General features: G+C 40.2%; 1 protein-coding gene across 2 annotated transcripts in view; it reads right to left on the bottom strand.

Moving 5' to 3' along the window:
- The window catches only part of LOC117963487 (protein bicaudal D homolog 2-like), a 49,364-nt gene that overhangs the window by 7,380 nt on the left and 18,784 nt on the right, over positions 1-23,200 (bottom strand). For both annotated transcript variants that reach the window (XM_034903726.2, XM_034903727.2), the window contains exons 2-6: positions 19,631-19,843; positions 8,739-8,891; positions 7,217-7,675; positions 4,669-5,661; positions 4,136-4,287 (exon numbers count right to left, since the gene is read on the bottom strand). In XM_034903726.2, coding sequence (XP_034759617.2) covers positions 4,136-4,287; positions 4,669-5,661; positions 7,217-7,675; positions 8,739-8,891; positions 19,631-19,843 — 1,970 coding nt within the window. The remainder of the gene's footprint in view (positions 1-4,135; positions 4,288-4,668; positions 5,662-7,216; positions 7,676-8,738; positions 8,892-19,630; positions 19,844-23,200) is intronic.

Below are 23,200 nucleotides of genomic sequence, written 5' to 3'. Positions count from 1 at the left end.
AAATCTTTACAGTTTCAGTTCAGTCAACAACTTCTGTGGCTCAGTACACAGCACACGTGCTTCAGGGCCAGGTGGTAGGGAGTCCGAGAGGTTGGCACAGTTAATGTTAATGGACTAGATTTATACCTTGGAAGATCTGGGTTCAAATTTAAATGAGTTTGGTGGGTCACTTCAGTCACTAATTATAAACAATTTGGCTCAAATTGAAAACAAAAATGTCATCACTTATTAAGAGATAAAGAATGAAGAGCAGGCACAGCCCAGTTTATGGTGGAGTTTTAATAGAAGGCTAGCAATAGACATGCCTGGCTGTGTTTGTGAGTTTAGTGTTCGTGAAAGGAAATGGGCTAATAGCACTGTCAACAAACAGCAAAATTAGAAGCAAAATATATTATTTGGGTTTAGCCTTGCCTTAATAACATCACACCCCGCCATACAGTGGCTATGCTGTTGGGGCAGTCCCCTGCCAGATAATCAGGCACATGTTACAGAAGACCGTGAGTACTGAAACCCTGCTGCTCTGCGCAGATTCTCCATGAAGCCTCCCCTCCTCATCACTAACATGGTACAGAGCCCCTACAGATACCAGCATTTGTGCTGAAAGAGCTCCTTTGCATAAATAAATTCAACAAACAAGGCAGACAAGGAAAAACACAAAGAGAATCTACACACAAAGGGGATTATGAACACTCCATTCCACAGACTCTTTTGTGGGTTTTCTTCCATGAATTAAGACTTGGACGGCAGGGGAAAGGTCCAGCTTCTTTCACAACTCCTGCATTTGGAATGAGAATCTTCTTCTTGTGATAATAAACTAGGGTACAGAGCAGACACAACAGAGGACGCTAGAACGTATTGTTCAGGAGACAGGGGTTTCAAGTAAACAATGTCAGCATTCAGCATGCTTGCTGCAAAACAAACTGAAGCCCTTCCTAATTTTAACATCAGCAGAACTCAAATGCAGTAGAAAGTAGCAAAAGTGTGCAGAAAATGTATAGAAAACCATGAGCTGCATGCTAATACAGAATAGAGTAGTAAGCAGTTTTACTGCACAACGGTTATTCACATTTTCAATGCACTGCTGTTATTAGAGACAGAGGAACCATAATGATATTGTGTATTGTCTCCTTTTATAATCTGATCTGCTCCAGTCAACACATGTAGGGTCATAAATTGGAATCTAGACAAAGCTGGTAACAGGACTGCGACCACAATGAGGGTTCTCATCACAAATACTTGGAGAAATCATTATTTTGACATCCTTTTAGTGCTGGCCATGTATTGTGATAAACAGCACAAGGTTTAAACACACATTTTAGCATGTCAATAATCTGCCAGTGTTTCAGCAGCCAGTCATCTTAACTTGAGATCTTAAGAGCAAACAGCAACACTCCTTATTAACACAAAACCAAAGTGAATTCTTGTGCATTTAACATTCTTCACCTGACTAATTAAAAAAGAAGTACTGTACTGTAAATACAGTGGAAAACTTCCAATACTTAAATAAATGAGCCTCTACATCATTCTTTAAAAGAAGTAGTCATGTGTTTATACTGTACATTATTTGTATTCTGTGTCGGTATGTTTAATGTACAGTAAGTTATGAATTAACAGAAATGTTATAAAAAAATAAACAAACATTTGTTATTACCTAAAGCAATAGGCTTGTTCACATGCATATTTGCACATAGCAAGTGCACTTCTGCCCTTACCATTTAAGGTCATGTGTGCACTGATGCATGTACGGTTTATAGGGAAACGAAGCATCACAGACACAAACACTGTATCAAATGCACACAGAAACAAAGTGCACTAAATATATACAGTATTTGCACACCAAACTGCAATATGTGCAGTAAAGTAATACAAGCTCAACTCAGAGCAAGAAATGAATGTCACAATAAAACACGTGTATTTGCTAAGCTCCTCATGCTAGTTAAATGTCCTTGAGTTCACGTGGCTACAAGAGGGCTGTATATTTGGAGTGTGGGAAACACCAGGAAGGCACGTACCATTGGCTGCTTCTTTAAATGGGGCCTTCTGCTATATAGGAACTCTGAGAAACCTATTAGCATACGAATACAAGCTTTTTACAACAACGATGAAAGATTTTTAGGCAAAGGGAAACTAAATCTTTTGTGTTTTTGTTTTGTTTTGTTTTGTTTTTTTAAACACCCTGCATCACAAGATCCATCTCAAACTCAAAAAATTTAAATAAAATAATTTAGTGAAAAATCTGAAACAGATTACAAATGTGAGTGGCATTAAGGACTTCTAATGGTCACACATTTCCTATGTGTTTAATTTATAGGTACACATGTTTAGGGAGCTTTTAAAATGGTCAACACAGGGCTTCTATCTTGAGAGCAGAGAAGAATGCAGCCTGAGGTGACACTGCTATATGAGCAGCCTCGGTTTCATTCTGTTGCAGTTGTATTAAAAGGAGCGGCGTTACAAAAGGACCACGTAGCAGCACTGTCATTATTAAAGAGCGAAACTGAACACAGAACCAGTTGTTCACCACTTGGAAAATGTACAAACAAATACATCTATGCAAAAGGAGTTAGGGTGTGTCCCTAAACTGATGTTTCCTCCATTTCCTGTTTGTATACAACCATGAACACAGGCTAAATGTTATAAGGAAAAAAAGCTTACAATCTTAAGGAGGTCTGAACAAGAAAAATGTATACGATAAAAACAGCAGTTACTGTAGTAGGAGGGAAGCCTAAGGACCCAGGGAAACTGTTTTAACAGTCTTAAAATATCTATTTTTTCTATATAAAAACACCTGTACTAGGCCACTAAATAGCTAAGCACGTACAGCTCCTAGAATGCCCTATCAATTATAGTTCCACCACCCACTTTATCTAACCTGCCTGAGACTCACTTGCACAAAGATATCAATCTCCTCTGGGTGGTGTCAAACTGGTTTTACAGGGTTTGTATTTCCACTCATATTCCACACGTTGCTGTGTGGAGCAGCCCTAGGTTTGAAACACACAGTCTCAGCTGCTGCTGTATTTAAACACAGAATGCTGCCATTTAAAATACAGTATATATAATAAATAATAAAAACACAGGAGATATAGAAGATACACAAGAGAGGTGAGGGCAGTTAAGCTTTTCGTTGCAAAATTACATAAGAGCTGTCATTTTTGTTAAACTAATAAAATGCACAAAATATCCCCCAGGTGTCTTAATAAAGAGGTGTATTTTCTGAGAAAAAAAAAAAGAACCTATTTCCATGTACATGATAATTCGAGGCCTAAGTGGATTGAGTCTTCATAAATGAGCATTTTTCTACAAGTGGCTCTTTCTGTGCTATATTAAGAAATGTGAAAAGCTTGGATGGAGTAAGAGGGCGTACTTCATTGCCGACACCACAAATACATGGTTACTCTTCTAACTGTAGGAAACAGAACAGCCATTTCAGCTTTCTGTTTCATCTTAATGAAGTTTTAACAAGTCCACAGCGATATCAGGATCCAAAATAAATACCAATTATAAAATTACAAAGGGTTCACAACCCCCATGGTAGCATTCTGAAACTGAATGAACCTCTTCTACAAATCTCTTCATCTTTTAAACCTGCATAGCCGGAACAAAAAATAGCAATTTTTAAATATAGTTCTCTGTCATTAAAGCATGCTTTGATGCCATATAAAGAGCAAATGAAGAACAGATGGTGAAAGATATGTGAACAGAAAAGCATCACGTTGTGAGGTGGTGTGTCCACTGTGGGCAATGCTCCCTATATACAAGCATCTAGGCATATTGAAGCAGGAAAGACATGCAGAGATGCGCCATCTGGCATACAAGAGTGCCATGGAGCGAAGACAGCAAAAGCATAGGAAATAAGAAAAATTAAACATATCGAGTCTTGAAGGGGACTTTAGCACAGACAGACATTTAAAACGTATGGCTTGGAGGATTTACTGTCTACTGGAAAAGTAATTTGAATTTTATAAGAATACACAGTAATTATGGTAGTGCTTACCACAAAACCCTCCCCCACCATATTGACAAAATGATGGGGATCTTGACTCTGCTATTATAGAAGTTATGTCCTGGTGCAGTTTAACACACAAAAACTGATCGCAATAAAGTTGAAATGTTAAATGTCATCCCTTCATACCGGGTAGCGAACATGGCTCTGAGAGAAGAGAAAGTAGCAGCGTCTTCTTTGAGTGCCTTCAGCTCATTGCGCAGCTTCATCATGGTCTCGGTCACCATGGCCTTCTCGTTCTCATATTTACTCTTCAGGTTAGCCAGCGCCACCTCTGCGGTCTGGAAGTAACCAAGAGAAGCACACATTACCCTGACAAGAAGGACATGCATGCAGGAGCTCTGTATTGTGGAAACTGGATGTCCAGGCTTGGCATGTGCAGGGAGTTGGGAATCTGAAATCAAGATTGTCTGACTCCCCACGCTTACTAGCACACACCACACCTGCTCCACTGTTTTCACCTTTCATTTTTTTTTTCCATTTAGCAACATTTCCTAACATACTGCATGGATATAAATATCCCTTCATTGAATGGGTACTTCAGTACAACTGCATCTATTTTTATAGATACAATGAAATAGAATCTGATGTACTTGTTATGCTATTGTCCTCGTCACAAAAACAAACAAGAACATCTGAAAGCGCTGTTGTCGTTTCCCTACCTGTTTGTTGGCTTTGAGCACAGTTCTCAGAGTCGCTATTTGCTCTCTCTTGGTGCTCAGCAGAGACTTCAGCTTGAGAATCTCCCCCATGAATGCTTCTTTGTCTTTGTCCACCACTGGCCCCAGTTCGTGGGAGGCCACTCGCTGCCGAGAGAGCTCTGTGGTCCTGTCCACGGCCGTCTGGAGGTGTTTAATCTGGTCCCTGATGATGGCAACCAGGTTGTAGATGTTCATGGGCTCCTTACGATGGTCTGATACTGGGGAGGGCAGGGAGGAGACAGGAGATGGGAGGCTGTCCCCATTTTCGAAAAGGCCTTTTGTGAGCAAAATGGGCGATCTCCGGCCCCTGCCCTCTGGGCTGGTACGCCCACCCTTGCCTTCCTTGTAGTAATCCAGCATCACTCTGTTGGGCGTCTCATTGTTGCACATGCAGACGTGGTTGTAGAGGTTGGCCAGCTCTTCGCTGAACGTCACCAGCTCATCCTGGGCCACGCTCAGACTACCTTGGGTCTCCCCGGCCACGTCGCTCACCTTCTTGAGCTCCTTCTCTAACCGTACCACCTGGTCTCGGTCAGTCCGGTTGGTCTTCTCCAAGGAGGTGAACTTCTCTGTCAAGGCCTGGACCTCAATCTCCAGACGACTCTTTTCCTCCTCATACTTGGACTGGCAGTCCTCATACTTGGCCTTCAAGGTCTTCAGCTCCTCCTTGAGGTCCCCGATCTCGGCCACAGCCACCTTGTATTTGCACTCCAGGATCTCGGGTCCGTTGATGTCCACCTCATAGTAGTCTCCATCCTCGTGGCTGTCACGCTCCTTCTCGTTGTCCAAGGCCGACTGTCGTTCCTTGCTGGCCTGCAGCTTCTTCATGGCGATGAGGTTCTCTGTGAGCCTGCTCACTTTCTCTTGCTGTTCCGACAGCGCTCCCCGCGCGTGCTCCAGCTGCTTCTGGGACTCTTGAAGGGTGGCCAGCAGGTTCACCTTCTCCCTTTCCACCTTCAAGACAGAACAAAAGTCAGTCTCATCCTGGTCTAAATATTAATAGCTTAGCCTTGCAACACTTCTTAACTTTAACCACTGAATAATTCTTATCCTGTGATGTCTTGGTGACAAAGTCCTGCTTATGTTGTTATTTGTGTTTTTGTGTTGATTAGATCAAAAATACTATTATTTTTATTATCAGTATTATGATAGAACTGAAATAATACAGCCAATTTGCTATTCAATTTTGCCTTCTGTTGAGACTCCTACCTTTTTAATTGTACAGCATACTGTCAGCCAAATTCAACTTTGCTCTCCCAAAGGTTTAATGGGCTTTTTTTTGCCTATACGGCACGGCTTACTGCCCTAATACACTAATTCATCACCTTGGAAACAAGAAGTCAGTACTCAAGGCAATTATATTTGAGGTTAGCAAGACAGCACAATCATTGCAAACTTGTAAGAAGCTCAAAACACAATTTTAATGAAGCTAGTTTAGATTTATCAAATAGAACATCTCCTTAAATCTACATACACTATGTATGTTTTACTTCATTAACAAATGCATAAAACTATTCCCTAGTAATACATGAGGGAGTCTTCATTTTAGATTCTCAAAATTTTAAGTGTGTGAAACATGCTACTATTAAAAATGTATCAAGGATAATGGATGTATTACTGAACTGCACTTAGGGAGATTGCAATGCTGTTAATATTTCAAAGTATGGGAGTCTCTCGCTGATTCAGAAATAAGCGGATCAAATACAATATCAAAAATAACAGAGGCAACTTCACTGGAAAAAAAAATATGAGACGGAATAGAGAACCCCCAAATGCAGATACCATGAATTGATCTGTGATCAATAGGAACAGAGGGGTATTGGAACTCCTAATTAAGTGAAGGGGATATTTACATACGTTGATTTCCAATGGGAACGTCTCACAGTGGCGGTTCACAAGCTTGATTAATCTTGCCAGCTGTAATGCATTAATGCTTGCCACAGAGCACTTTAGTTTAAAACGGCTTGTAACTAACTGGATTTCTGATCATGTTGTTTGGTGTCATGGCTTCTTAATAAATTGTGAAGCAAACAGAATCGGCACGCCTACTTCTTGGGGATCATTTTTATCCAGAGAGCTGAACTCACGCCATGCTGAGGGAGTTCCTCGGGATCAGTCCAAGGTACTAACTCCATTTAATGTTGTGACCTAGTAGCTTAGAAGACAACTGCAGATATACACTAAGCCTCCCAATATATTACAAGGAGTTCTGAATAAATGTTAAAACCATTAAAACGCTCTTTCCATTTGGGAGTCTTACACCACAGTGATCAGGATCTTTATACAAACACAAGTAATTTAACTAAGAAGGATATAGAAAGAAGGGTACATTTTGACTACATGGCGTTCCAGATATTTATATTGTTTTTATTTTTTTCCACTGTGATGCATCTACTCCCTTCACCATCTCCTTAGTAAGGGCCCTGCCAGCCTTGGTCCACTTGACGACTATTGCAGGTCCACCTCAATAAAGCCTCTACAGCTGACCAGTGTGAGATCAGCAGCGTACCTGCATGAGCTGCTGTTTGAGTTTCTGGATCTCTGAGATGTTGAGCTCACTCAGGAGGTCGTTGACGAGGCTGGGGGCCGGCTGGTAGAGGTCGTTCTTCTTGGGCGTGGACCCCTTGTTGTTCTCACTGCCGCCGTTCATCTTGCTGAAGGAGTTGTGCTCGTAGCCATTGAGCACCTCGTCATTGTTGGGCTCCAGGGCGTCGTCGCTGAACTTCAGCCCGTCCAGTGAGATGCTGAGCGGGCTGTTGTACAGGGAGTCGCTGATGTTCATGTAGTGCGAGAGCTCCTTGCGCAGGTTGTTCTTCTGCTCCCGTTCAGTCTTAATGGTCTCCAGGGCCTCTCCCAGCTGCCGCTCTGCAATCTCCTTCAGTCGGATGGCGTCCTCCAGCTGGCTGTTGAGGAACTCCGTCTCCTCCTCAAGTCGCCGTATTTCATGTTTCAGGCCTTCAAATTCAACCTGGATTGGAAAAACAATGAAAATGTCATGTAAGGAAGGCACTGTATATCTCCAACACTCGTATTAATATGTGTGATTAAGATATGCACATTGTTTAAACAATTGTAAAATGTTAGTCTTGTTTAACTGGTAAAATCGAAGTTATTTAATGTATTAGGGGATGCTGAATTTGTATCAACAGTTTCGCCAGAAAATATCTATTTGCAGTAATTATTCAATAAGTAAATACAGTATAAAAAGTTATTAATAATGAATTATAAAACTAGCCTCCCATTTATATTTTACTTCCATGTTTAGTTAGTAAAGAGAGAAATAAAAGAGAACCCTTAAAGCATTCTCTCTCCAGACAGTAAATGGTGATTAAAGCAGATCTTTAATCCTTGCCTTAAACACCGAATGCATTTCAGTGTTGTCATTATTCCAACTTGAGCCTGATTACCATTCAATTAGTAATTGCCAACACATTTAGTCTGAACAAAATGTACTTTTATTACCAAAATAACCCTGGGCAGTCCCCCTAAAAAATAGAAACGCTTTACGCTTACAGAGGGAATTACCAGACGTTAACCTACTAATGGAGCCAAATATATCAATTATGCTCTACAGCACATGCTGCCTTTACTTGTATGTCTGTCAGTGTCTTTTTGTATTTTACTTCCTGGCCAAACAAATAAATACAAAAAATATTCAACCCTAAACAATGTGGTTCAGTGCTGTTCAGAGTGTTGATTTTGGGGTTTCACATCCTGTTAGTCTCTAGCTCTAGTTTCCTCCATTTCCCCATTGCATATCTCTTTCTGTTTCATACATCAACTTATCTGTATTCTATTATATGTTGATTTCCTTTTTTTGACATGCTAAGTTAACCCTGCTATTGTATCAGTATCCGATACACCAAGTGCACCCTTTACTACGTGCCACAGATGCATTTTGTCAAACTATGGCTTTTCCAGATGTGCATGCTTTAACCCGAATAGATAAAAGCAGTCTTGAACAGTGCAATGCTGTGTGGAATACGAGTGATGCTCTTTTCCTGTGTGCGTCTGCACTGGCGATGCCCCACCTGGCTCTGTTTAAGGACGGACACTTGTTTCTGCAGGGAGATGTTCTCCTCCTCCAGCTCTGTGTAGTCCTGCAGCAAGCGAGCCTCCCGGAACTTGTACTCCTTGATGTCATCACGTAGGCGGTTCCGCTGCAGCTCCACAACCTGGTTGTTCTGGAACACAGAGAGAGAATGGAACTTTAGCTCACTACAGAAACCTTGTGCTACTGAGATACAGCCAGGTTGCCTGTACAGAGATCCACATCCAGTAAATCTGACTCAAATTAAACTGGACTAGAACGCAATAGAATTCTACAAAATGCAGCATCTAAAAAACAAGAATGGTCTTTTCAAACTATTCAGCTTAGTGTTTCCTAGCAACTGCACAACAGTAGCAGCAATACACAAAAGTAAAAAGGCATGTGATTCGTTTCAAGCAAGGAATCTATTACATTTCTTGGCAAATAGTTGGTTTACTTTTAATGGATTAAGAATTTAGTATCATGGGATTTGCAAAAGTTGCCATTTCATTGGGAAGGCATGGCTCTATTCTTATAATACCATGGCTCTCAACTACCAATGGTAACAACAGTAACTATACTCAACACAGCAATAATGTAGAAGCTCAATTTACCAGGGACCAGTTTCCTTTTAACTATTCAAATCTCTTGCAACAATTAGCAACTGTAAAGTGACTTATAAGCAGAAAATTGCCTATGAATATTGTAGATGTAATAGCATGGCATTATCCTCTCTGTTCTCTATTTAAATCTGGAAGTTTCCACTGCTTATTGTTAATTAAAAAAAAAAAAAATTTAAAACCACCAGAAATATATATTAGCTTGTGTAACCTATCCGGATGTTTAGTTAATCAACAAAGTGATACATAACCCGGACTGAACCATCCAATATTGACATTGGGTAATAAATGTTTGCTCACAGAATTGGCCTTTAGAAATGGTTTCTTCCTGGTGTAAGTATGGAGCAGATGGTATAGGATTGACAGCAATTATCCACATGGCAGGGAAGAACACAGTGGATTGCAATATCAGGATTTGACACTGACTGTCCATTAATAATTCAGCAGCATGAACTTGAAGGGGGAAGGGGGAAGCAACTTTGCAGGGCCATCATCAGATTCCATCTCCATTTCCGTTGAGAGGCACAGAAAGCGAAATCAGATAAGCAGAGCTGTCTCCCTCTTCCACTGCACAGGGAAACTCAAACCTCCCTGAAGACTGCTAATCACTTTACCCGACTACATCCCATCTGATATAACAGCAAGAATGGAAACAGAGCCTCCTTCTGAAGGCTGTGTATACGTGTGTGTGTGTGTGTGTGTGTGTGTGTGTGTGTGTGTGTGTGTGTGTGTGCGAGTAAGAGATACAATTGTAAAAAGGTCACTGTATAGGTGGCAAGGCAGAAGGCCAATGGATTTTCCATAGCACTGACTGCTAAAGTTGTGATGCCAGTGTTGGTTGTGTGTTTGAGAACAGCAGGGGTACTGTAGGTTACAATTAACACCTAATCTACTCAGCACCACACATCACAAACAGAGCAGAGAAGCCCATTATCTCATCACACATCCACTTCAAGCCATCTGACTGAAAACTCATTAGGAGCTGACCGATCGCCAAATGAGCATCTACTATACAAGAGATTACATACCACAATACACTCATTGAAAAACATTGGTTGCATGCTGGTACAGTACGAGCTGAAGATGGCCTTGCAGTGGTATTGCAGAGTGATATGGAAAGCAGCATGGACTGCAACACATCTGTCAATAATTGGAAATAAGAGAGGGTTCCATTTTGTTTCAAAGTAGGGTCAAGAAGAAGAATTGTATTACCGATGCCAAGCAATATTACTGGGTCTTGATGAAGAGCAGATACTACTGACTTTAAATGTTGAGCATCGCATACTACAGGTACATGGGATGGAGGCTGTGCCAAAACACACAAAGCTGAACATAATTATCATTACTGAAAATAATGGCCAAAATGCAACAGCGCATAGACGCGCTACAATATTTCAATAAATGATGTGTTTTTAAAATCAGAACTGCAAGAATTATCAACATTTTGAACAACGTGGGATAGTCCACTGTAGCATTAATGGCCATCAGTTCTATGTACTTTTAATTTAACTGTGTAAATGTGAATACATTAGAAAATGTGGTTGAAACCCAGATGCTTACAGCATCTTACGGGTGAATCGTTTTTATAAAATACATACTGTACATCAAGAATAAATCTGCATCAGCCTCACCCACTTCTTCTACCTTTCCTTGGTGTATTTCTTTGTTCACAATACCCTTACCAAGAATTACTGTTCTAGTTGTTCTAGTTACTGTTCTAGCCTAGACTACTGCAACTCCCTCCTGGCTGGCCTCCCTGCGTCCGCCACCCGTCCGCTCCAGCTCATCCAGAACTCTGCTGCCCGCCTGGTGTTCTCTCTGCCTCGCTTCGCCCACGCTACTCCACTACTCCGCTCGCTCCACTGGCTCCCGATCACCGCTCGCATCCAGTTCAAGACTCTTGTACTAGCCTACAGATGCCTTGACCAGACTGCACCCAGCTACCTCCAGACCCTCATCTCTCCCTACACCCCCACTCGACCTCTCCGCTCCGCCTGCACTAGAAGACTAGCTCTACCTCCGCTACACTCCCCTGCCTCCAGAGCCCGCTCCTTCTCCACCCTTGCTCCGCAGTGGTGGAATGACCTTCCTACAGATGTCAGGACTGCCCAGTCCCTGACCACATTCCGGCGCCTCCTTAAGACTCACCTCTTCAAAGAGCACCTGTAGAACTCCTCTGTTTGTATCCTGGGACACTATCACCCTTCATGTAAATGTGCTTTATTTTGCTCTTATCTGCCCCTATTTTACTGCATTTAATCCTGTACTTCAGAATACTGTAATCTGCCAAGTGTTTAACCTGCAGTACTTTGTATTTAATCATATCCTTATGTAACTATCACTATTTAATCATACCCTGATGTAACTATCACTATTATCTGCTGTATTATTGAATTGTGGTTTGTCACACTTAAACTTTGCTTGAACAAAAGTTATTGTATTTCTAGCTCTTATTGTATTACCTGTATTGTAACACTTGAAATGTATTTGCTTACGATTGTAAGTCGCCCTGGATAAGGGCGTCTGCTAAGAAATAAATAATAATAATAATAATAGTTGCCATGGTCTTCACCTCTTTCCACTCAGTCTCCAGTTTAGACTAACTGTCAACGTCAGAATTGTGAAGAAACAGCATAAGAAATGCATATAAAGCCACCAGGGATTCAAGGCAAGGCTAAGGAATGCAGATCATTCCAACTAACCAAGTGGCCTTTTGCTCTTTGAAGGGAGGTCACCAGCTGCTACCCAAAGGCTAACAAGGTTAAATAGAAGAAATAAGATCTTCTTGTATCATTTTTAGAGTCATTTAGTAAGCTCATAAAGTAAAAGAAACTGTCAGATATGGTGAACAGGTGAATAGGGATGAAATACAGTACTATGAATGTATTTTTCCATCACACAGTAGACAGCCTATATAATGTATTATAAGACTCCCAATAACTCAAAATTCTCAAAGCCGCTTAGTAGCTCAAGTTACATTTCCTTCCAGACGTAAGCAGCCGCCCTCCTTCAGATTGGGATGGTTTCAATACACTGTCTGCAGCCAGGATTCTTACATGAAGACGGAGTTGCTCAAGGTCAACATCTATTGAAATTAGCTTTCTTTCTTTTGGTTTATTTTAGCCAAACTGGGATCACATACAGCTATGGATATAAATAAAGTATCCCAACGACAACTGGGACTACTCCAAAAGGAGATTTGTATCGTAATGAGAAATAACGATAGCGAGGGACTCCAAGCACGGAGCCACTATCGCTGGTGTCACTGCCTATTGCCTTAAACCTACTGTACCTAAAGGCATCTGTTTTTCCATGGCAGTTCCATTCTGTCTTTAATGACTGATTTGAAAGCACAACCTTTTACTCTTTAATAACACACACACCCGCTTTGTGGAGATTACATTGCAAATCATGAAAACTCTAATAAATCTGTATTGAAATGCCTCTGGGGAAGAGACTACGTTATTATAAAAAGCTCTGTTGCCAGAGATAGCAGCTTCCTCGTTTGGTACAGTCCAGCACAGATATGTACATGTTTTAACAGCAATGTTTTAAAAGCAGTACTTCATGTTATTTATGTTGCTGGAAAGGGGGAAATATTTATACAACCAATTCCCACCTAATGAAAAACACATGTACTGTGTACATTGGGCTTCCACTCAGCCATGGTGGCTGCTGTTGTGCAAGGCTTTCACAGTATTCTCTGGGGGAAGAATGGCTGATTATAATCTTTACTGACATTTCATTGCCAGAACCTAAAGACCTCTGTCAAAAAATACCTTTTATCTTCCTAACAAGATGCATTTGACTAGCCTTGGGCTCACACGCAATGGGGTTACCAATAGCTACTCTATAGCAAATGACATAAGTTTCAATATGTAATATTATATATTATATTTCCATATCAGGTAGACATAAGAATCTGCATTATCCACACAGTACAGTCTATTGAATACACTGATCTATAGCTCTGCAGTAAGCATGCTGAAATTAATTTTGTGAAGCATGTAGGCTAAAAAAACCCAGTATTTTCTCTCCTAAACCCAATGCATTCAGGTACTGTAGCATCTCCATCAGTTTCCGATTTAATCAGTGATCACATGTAATCTTTGAAAGCTTATCAAGTCAACCTGCAAATCCACAGCATTCTCCTAAATCAACATCATTGGGTGCTCTACTAAACTGAAATTAAAATGTTTCTGAAGTTAATCCGTTCTGATAAATACACTTATTGATACCTTAGAATCCAAGCTACAGTACAGTGATTTCTTTTAAAACGGGTGACATTAAACACCACTTGGCTTGATTACAAATGGGAAGCCACAGCAGATTGATCCAATATGATCCCTCACGTGATCATAAAATTATTTGTTTTGCGATTTTCTAATATTTGAAAACAGTAGAGTTCATCTTCAGGACAATCACAGATTTACTAGGGATTAGTCATCATCTGTGAGCATGTACTGAAACAGTCAAATCCTAAAACCCAATACACGTTTATGGTTTATATTCTAGACTGTGCCATCACTGCTGTGTCTATAGACAGTGTGGAGAAATTCTTGAAAAAGGAAATAGGAATTGTCTATGACAGAAAGACATGATGGATTTCTACACAAAATACAAACGCAAATCTCAAGGTTGTTGCTCATTTGAAACCCTGAGGGTCCCTATTTAAAGTGCTATTTAAAATATCATGAGGGTCCACTTTAACCATCAAGATTTATGTTTGTAAGCATGAACTAAAGTTATACAATAATTTACTTTGCTAATGTCTTCAATGGCAGATAAATTATCTGCACATTAAATCACTACTGATCAATAATGGTCAATTTAAGCTTGAGTGGTTAGAGGAATCAATTTGTCAGAAAAGGTTACCGGGGGCCTTTGCACGACACATTATAAAATAAATAACTCAATTCGCTTTTCTCACAGACACTAAACTAAAAAACAGGCTCAAGTAATCTATGGCTAAACAATATAATTTCCATCACACAATGCTAAATATCTCAATTTAAGAATAATGTAATTATTGCTACAGAAGTATGTGCATGCTTTTCTTTTTTTTTTTTTTTGATCAGAAGGACTGAGCAAGGCAGTGCTGAAGTTGGGTAATATACTGTACTGCTTTTTCAGTTGATTCACTAATAAAAAACTTTGCTTTATTTTGGTAATGCATGCCTTGTGTTAGTATTTTTCTTGATATCAATAATTATCCAGTACAGATGAACCAAGTTTAGGCATGCAGATGCTTTCCATCATGTACACGTGAGGTGGACCAAGCCTTGGAGCAGCTGTACAGTATGTGTAACAGCCATCAAATACAGCTTGACTTGCACAGACGTCAATACATTAGACTGCATTCATAATAAATACAGAACAAAGCTATGACAAGGCCCCAAAGCTGTTTATAGCTTAACAAAAGGCTACAGTCAGCAAAATCAAACACAGTACAATTTCCGATAGCCTTGAGGAAGTTAGGTAGATTCTGATGGAACATAATTACACTTTGTGAACACTGTATTGTACAGTTCTGAAATACAGTATACACACTGGCCTACTGTATGAAGACTTTCAGAACTGCTTTAAAAATAACCCCTACCCCCCTTTCTCAAATTGATTATACAGTATAACGTGATTATACAGTATAACATGGACGATATGATTTCAATCTGGTTTCTGAAAGTTAGGTACTCAAAGGCATTTTTTCCTGTTAGCAAGTCAAGTAGATGCAGCCAGATACATATGGTCTGCCAGACTGAGAGCACCATTAAAGTGTTGTTGATTACTGTTCCACCTGCCCTGTAAGGCTCTCTTAATTACACCATGTTCTATAGGTAATACACTTATTAATGTCATGAATTTCTCACACGCACACCTTTTTTGTACTGCATACTGGTTCATAAGATTGCTGTTCTAGTGAGGGTGGAGTAGCACTAAGTTCTTCCATTTGGCTGCAGGGGTTGGGTAGCCTTGCAGTTTAACAGCTGGGTGTATCCCATAAGGTACTAGGACTTGTCTAGTCTAGCAGCAGACACTGAACTTGATCATCTGACTCTCCAATCTTAACCTTTAAACCCATGCTGCAGCCTTCATTTACTACATGTGTTTGAAACTGTTTGGTTGTCTTGCTCATCGCTGTCTCCTTAAAAAGCAAATGGCACTTTAGCTTATTTTTCAATTGGATCAGGGTATACAGAGAAGTGGTACAGTACACAAATCCAGACAAAAGCCATGCGATTATGAAAAGGTCATGTGTCTCGATGCACTAAAATAAAACTTGTTCATTTTGTTTGAAGTTGAAGTAATGAACTTGAGCCAATATAACTTCAGTCAGATATCACATTCCTTCTAACTAGGTGGGTGATTTGAATAAACTGAATTATTTTCGATGCCTTTGTGGAGATTTTCATTTGATGTTTTAATAATGTTTTACTATTAAACTCTGCCTTTTGTTTCAGGGCTCTTCAAGTGTATGCTGTACTTTGATATGCTACTGTAGATGATGCTAGGGAATTAAAGTCATAAATACCTTAGTTAGCTATTTCTTGGAGGGCAGACGGTAATGTACTGTGTCATTCCATAATTAACAGTACAACGTTTTGTTGTGTGAGTGCCTGAGAAAAGGGTGCTCTCAGCCTCTCATCAAAAAATACTCAGACCTCAGATGATTCGGACACAGAAATTGTACAAACTGGGACATTCATTGATCGTTTCCACAAATCTATCATTACACATTTCTGCTATATTAAACAGGGACTTCTCTCTGATAATCCTTTCTTTAGTATTTTCAGCTCGACATATTTATTCAGGGCAAAGCGTGAGCCGCAGTCCAGAAGCCAGTTTTTAATAGAGTTTAATTTAGTGGTAGTACTGAGATTAGTAGAACGTGGGGCACAGACCAAGCAAGTCCAGTGTATAAATACTTTATTATCTCTCCATGCTTAAAAGCACATTTATTAATCCAACATTAGAAAGGTTATCAAATGTATAAACTGCATAACATTTAGCCTAGAAATGCTTCATACATTTTAAAAAGGCAATATTTTAAGGTATCACATTTGACAATTTCCTGTGGGGTTTCAAAGTTTCACCTCACACTACAAATGGCCCTGATTTATTAACATGTTGGGAGACCTACACACTGAATGTTCTTATTTTGTACTGAAATGTAATGTAATCTACTGTATATTAAGTAGTGTTACAATACATACACATGACCTCTATTAAAAATCTCTTTAGAATAGCTATTTTTGATGGTTTAAATACTTTGCAAATAGGTTGCTAAATTGTTATGTATTATTTAAGTTGTCAAGGAACCAATATAATTAAAGGTAGAATGAACAGGGTATGTTGAGTGCCATCAACACAACTGCTGTTAACAGGATGAATCAAGCACTCAGAATCAAGCACTCAGGAAGAGTTTAATACTGAGGTGTAAATGAATGGATCCCTCTGTTTGTCAATCAATCCTGTGAACAACATACCTTCATTCAAAGTCTTAAGTTACTCAGTTAACTTCAGCAGTTCTATTCTGTTTCAGTCAGCCTGTCAGTTCTGATTAGGACTTCTGCAAAGATCACACACTCCATGGGTCGCAGGTCACAGTCATTAATAACACAAGTTTTCTGTGGTTTGAAATTCCCCATTATGTCACGCCTTGACAATGAGATCATGCTACTAATTAAATTCACATTGGAGGACTTTCAGGTTTTATTGCATGGAAAGAATTCTTGTTGGAGGAGGGTGGGTGGAGGGCGTCTACTGAACTTGAACTTATTCCCTGTGTGATACGAGTGGTCTTGCAGGCGCTCTTTCCTTGGTATACAGCAATCAAACTCCTTGCACAATTAGATATCTTTTAAACTGGGTCTGCAGTTTGACATTCAAATGATATGGCCACACACTCTCAAGGTTGAGCCAATATGCTTTTGTTGGGATATGTGACACAACCTGTGTGATACTAGATCACCTGGGAATAGGAAGAGGACATGAAACAGCAGTTCTCCCATTAAAATGTAAATAGAAACTCTAAATAAAGTGGCCTGACAGTTTAAAAGCTTTACGATTTTAATCAATTCTACACTAAAAAGCTGTTCTTACAAACTCTTGCAGTCAGCATTTCTATTTCTCCAGAAAAAAAAGAAAAGGCAACAACTGTCCTGGCTTTCTGTAAGAAACTGCAACCTGTCTAGACAAACCCCAGGGTGGGTTTGTCTCTCAGTATTACCATCACAGGAGCACTTCCTGTGATGAACAAAGGCAGCCCACAGCTGGGCCCATTCACCCAGAAATTCATTCCAAGGCAGTGCTGGAAGCATTTCATTAAGCAGCCTACAGTAATCCCTACTCGCCCCAGTAAGAAGGAACTCCACTGCTGCCGATATTACTTTACTGTACGTGCAGTTTCCTTGGGTGCAAATCTTCTTTTCCCAAACATGCCCACTGAATCTCACCAACACATTCACCAGAGAGCGCACAATAGGAGCTTTCAATCCTCAATCTCTGTGTGGTTCCACACTGTGTTACAATAGTCTGGTTTCAAGCACCAGTTACAAATTAGCTCTCAAAGTGAGAAGATTTAAATCCCCTAAGATTTGTGAACATTTGATTAGGTATTTAAGCGCAATTACCTAAAAGAAACACTGGAGATAAGCATCTCTTAAATATTTACTATACTACAGTATGCAAGAACATACAGCATGAGAACCATTTAGTGATTATTTAATATAAAAAAGTACAGCATGTTCCAGATAAAATAGGTGGTCTTGTAGCTGAAGATAACTGGAATAACTCAGTGACACTTTATTTCTCAAAGGTTCGAAAACTAACTGCACACGCATATTTTCAGATCTGGGTGTGTAAAGCACTGACCGACTGTGCAATAACCAGTGTGACATTATTACTTAGAAACCCATTGGAAGCCAGGAAAACAAATTTGCAGTAGTAAAAACAGCATTCTGGGGCATGGGAAGCAAACAACGACAGAGGCCTCTCATTTTGAGTGCTGAATCAATGTTACGGCTTCAGAGAGAGAGAGAGAGAGAGAGAGAGAGCTAGGAAGAAAATGAAGGAGAAAATATGGTGCAGCCCCCCCCCCCCCCCCCTCCTCCTCCTCCTCCTCCTCCTCCTCTGACTAATTCCCTGTGTTCAAACACACTGCAGGGAGAAGGAGGTACAGTGTGCTCTCCCAGTGGAGCAGATTTCATGTTCCAGGGAAGGAAGCCACAGTGCTCAAAGGGAAAACAGGGAGGGGGAACAAGTATGAGCCAGACCCCAGCATGACATCCCAACCCCAGTGTATTATCTAGGATGGTTTCCGCTAAGCAGGACCCATCCAAACCTGCCTGCCGCTGCAGAGGTGCAGCTCTCTGAGGTCTTTAACCAAGTGCTGCCTTACCAAGAGCATCCTTAGCACTCCTCATCTCCTCCAGGACAGCAATTTTCTAACAATTAAACACAATACTTCAAAAGGAGGATTACAGGATTTACTGGCAAGCTTCTGCTAAATTAAGAGCCTAAATTATAGCATTTGGAATGGCTGGCTGGGAAACCAACTGAGATCAAACATGTTCCAATCCAGATGATGACAACATTTCGGCTTTGCTGTGAATAAGCAATTGGTTTAATTAATACACTCTTAAAACAGGAATTTCAAAGATTAAACCTTTTGATTTACCCCAATAGCTCTTCTACAGTATTACAATTGCTTACCAAGCCCAATTTACACAAGTCTCTATGAAGTGTTTTACCCCAACCTCTGCCAAATCCAATGGCATCTGCTGCATAATGATGGACACTGCCATTTGATGCTGATTGTTTGGAACATCTCTGGAGTATAAGAAAGCAGGATTGCTGTGTTGGTGTTTTAAATTGTACCGCCCATGTCTCACATAGCACTAAAAAGCCTTTTTTTTCCTGCATCTTGAAATCGCCCTCTTCTGTGCCACACACAGATGTTTTTGCTTTTCTGGAGAGCTTTCAATTAACACTCCCCATGAAAAGCAGCTGTGATTTATTTAGTTTCAACAGCAAATGGAAGATCCAGGGAAACTTACTGCATGAGTTGGCATTAGCGGTGCTAACAATATGCAATGGTATCTGCGACAGCTGCTAATAACTAATGATTGGGAGGGTATGATATGGGAGAGGGGACATGAATTGACAGGCAGCATGGGGAAGCCTCTACTGTTGCACTGGTTCTTAGAGGAAACTATATCTAATAGTACATTAAACCAATTGTGTTGTACTGTATGAAGTCCAGGGTGCATCTTACCTCCCTGATCTCCTGTGCTAGGGAGGCGAGCCGATCGTTCTCGGACTGTGCGTTGGCGAGGACGTTGCGCATCTGTTTCAGTTCTGTCTGCAGCTCCAGGACTTTCTGCTCGTAGTAGGCTTCCTTGGACGCAGACTCCTGGATCAGGGACTCCTCCCGGCTCTCTCCATCCGCAGCAACCTTTTTGTGGTTGGAATACGCTTGTCCGAAGGCCTGAACAAAATAAATAAATGTAATCCTTTGAGCATCACAAACATTTCAAAAAGGTTAACCATCAAAACATACAAAACACTCCTGAGAATTATATTGCACTGGTACAGTATAACTGCTGGACAAGGACATATTTAGCTATCAAGAAATAAGCTACTGTATTTGTAATTGCCTGTTCCATTCTCTTTTACTGTTTTATGTTCAGAGAAAAGGATAACATTATAAGTATTGGAACCACAATAAAACCATCTGTTTATTGTTGCCTGTGATACTGTACCATGAAACCAAAATCCTGCACTATAGACATTCTGCTGTAAAGTGTATTTACACTTGTAAATGTATTCATTTAAAAAGTCCTAATGACACAGAAAGAGTTATTCTGTCACAGATTCAGACTTGCCTGATCCTTATCAAATACATACCAGAATAAAAGTAAAAACAGCCACCAGGAAATGGATTTAATAAATGAGATATACTGTTATATGCACAAGGGAACAATACTGTAGGTTGTGAAAGATTTTTGATTTTAAACAAAATGATTTCAAAACTGATCTGAAATCTTGATTCAACCTCTTTTTTTTTTAGCTTTTTAAAACAAATACAGGTAAATATGATTGCTGGTTCACAGGTTTTACACAGTTTAAGAAACCTACTGTATCTAGAGTGTAATCTGGAGATTAACTGCCCTATATATTTTATTTCCAAGCACTGAGAATGGCTTGAAGAGCTCCATCTAGCCTACATGCTGCACAGCTTCATTGACCTGTGAGTCTCTCTACAAGGTCATTGTCTTTGAAATGGTTCTGCGCTTGTGCTCAGTACCACTTAAAAGCACACGGCTCCATTTACTGGTCGGTGTCAAGTCATTAAGGGAAGTTTCCAGTTCCTTCCACTGATAATGGCTAGTCTGTGACCAGTCTGATGGCAATGCTGCCAGATCAAATCACGTTCGATAAAGTCAAATCCAGGCAAGAGGGGACAGAAACATCAATCAGCTGAACTCTGGGGAAATTAAAAAAAACAGCATGTTCTGGAATAGAGAGAAAAGAGCCATCTGTCAAGTCTCCATCAATTACATTTCAATCGCCCCAGTGCAGAGATTAAGAGTTTGAATATTTCAGGCCTTATTTAAATGTCAAAGGGCTTCTAAAACCAAGTCCCACAAATACAAGTCTTTCCAAAGCATTTTAAACGCCCTTTGATTTCGCTGTACACTAAGTAGGTGTGATAACCACGTCTGTTCCTTAAGCTATATTTGTTTATATGCATGTACTGTACGGAAATGCAGGAGTGTGTCAGTACAGAAATACAGTATTATACACTAATAAGGAAAGAGGACTAATAATGATTACTGATGATTAACATTTAGAACAAGGGACAGAATCAGTATGTCTGGTACTGCAGACAACCTGATAAGGGGCCCAGCTGTAACGAATGAGAACCCTCAGCTGCTGTAAACGAAGCACTGTGTTTCATCATTATTCCTCTACAGTATCTTAGACCAGGACTGTCCCCCATGCATCCATACTGTGTAGGCTGAAACAACAAGGCCCCCATTCTGCAGCTGACACGACTATGCCAGTCAGTTATACCATAGGCTGCTCCCTCTGTTTGTTTAAATACAACAACTCAAGAACACAGCTAGAAAAACAAACAGGAAGCAATTACAATGGAGGCAGATCACCCAGGGATCCTTGCAGCACAATTAGGTTGTCAGTATCTGACTCCGAGACGTCACCCATCGTCTCCAGAGGCTTTGCTGGAGATGTTATTGCAGTGCTCACAGACTGCAGGTGGGTAAAGCAAGGTCCTTTAAGGCTAAAAAAGACAGTACATCTGCCTCCTACATAAAGCCCTAATGCTGGAATGCAATTATTTTAAAATCTAATACAAAGAGAGCATTGAACGGAATAAATGTAGTGATGACACACTGAGTGAATACAAGGCAAGCTGCTGTTGTCACAGTGATATGATACTGCACACAAATCAACATAGTACATGTGCATACGTGTAAACCACGTGGTTTATTTTCATCTTGATTTAGAAGTACTGTGAGGGAGGGTATTTGTGATTTGAAGTCTTATAGTTGAGTGACTGACTAATTTTGCAATTTCAAACAAAGGGACAGATACGTTCAGATTTTCGAGTTACAGATCTCCTTTTATGGTGTAAGATTGCACAACCCCTGGACCATGTTGTGTGGTTTTGTAGGTGCTGTGACTTGTGACCAATAAACTAAGTCAGCTGCATTGAGCTTTCAAGACACTGAAACATATAAAAGCTGTTCTGGAAAATGCAGCATGGAACATACAGTAGTCTGCCCGAGTCTTTCCCCTTTACCAAGATGGGAAGCACCTTGGTGTTAACGGATTGTTCCACTGACTGCTATTAGCAGGACAACAAAAACTTACTACCGTATACACAGAATCAGAGTCTGCAGCACAAATAGCAACTTGGGGAATTATTCAGTGTCCACAAGTGGTCCGTAGACCCCAGTTAGGGAACCTGTTGTCTACATCATTGTGCACATGTGAAATGAAATGATTCCCTTCCTGCTCTCGCCCACTGCAGATAAAAAGCGTCTGGGGGTGCCTGGAAGTGATTTCATCACTGCACTACCAGGTTAATGGAGAAGGTTCAGGTCTCCTGGGCATGTCGCCAGGAAAGGAGGGCAGCTGCAGACATTAACTGAATGGAAATGATTATGAAATTGGACAATTAGAGGAGTTAAAAGCATTCAAAATGTGTTGGGTGTACCAGATGTTTATTTGGAAAATGCATATAATAATAAAAATAAAAAAACCTACAAATTAAACATGCAGAAGTTATTCGTTTGTTAGACTTGGTGGTAATTTACCCTAAAGGGGGTTGGAAATCAATTCAGTTACAGTGTAGTCGCTGAATCCCAGTGTAGCACAATAGGATATTTTAGTGGTATAATTTCCGAGGTATATTTGATTGGCATGCATGACTATCCCCTTGGGCATTATACAGCGCAATAGAATGCAAGAAAGCTAATCTATAACAAACCTCTTTGCGCTTGTTAGAAGCATTGCAAATGGTCTCTTGTTCACTCTAAGAACTCATGGAAACATTGTTTCAAACACTGCTTTCCATCGCTCTGCAAAATACTGAAGACAATTCATTTCCAGGGTTTACCATAGGTTTAGAATTTTGCTCTCTATGGTCTACAAATACATGAATTTAAAATGCAGACACACATCATTTTTTTACAAGAGCATTCATTTCACAAGCTCTCAACAAAGCACTGTGAATTATCTTTGTATTACATTCAGTACCAGACAGCCACAACCACATCATAAAATAAAATGGAGGCAGACTGTAGTCGTGTTAGCCATT

Source organism: Acipenser ruthenus, chromosome 16, assembly GCF_902713425.1.
Source record: "Acipenser ruthenus chromosome 16, fAciRut3.2 maternal haplotype, whole genome shotgun sequence".
Taxonomy (NCBI): domain Eukaryota; kingdom Metazoa; phylum Chordata; class Actinopteri; order Acipenseriformes; family Acipenseridae; genus Acipenser; species Acipenser ruthenus.
Note: the sequence above shows the minus strand (reverse complement) of the source record. Positions and strands in the feature narration are given on the sequence as shown.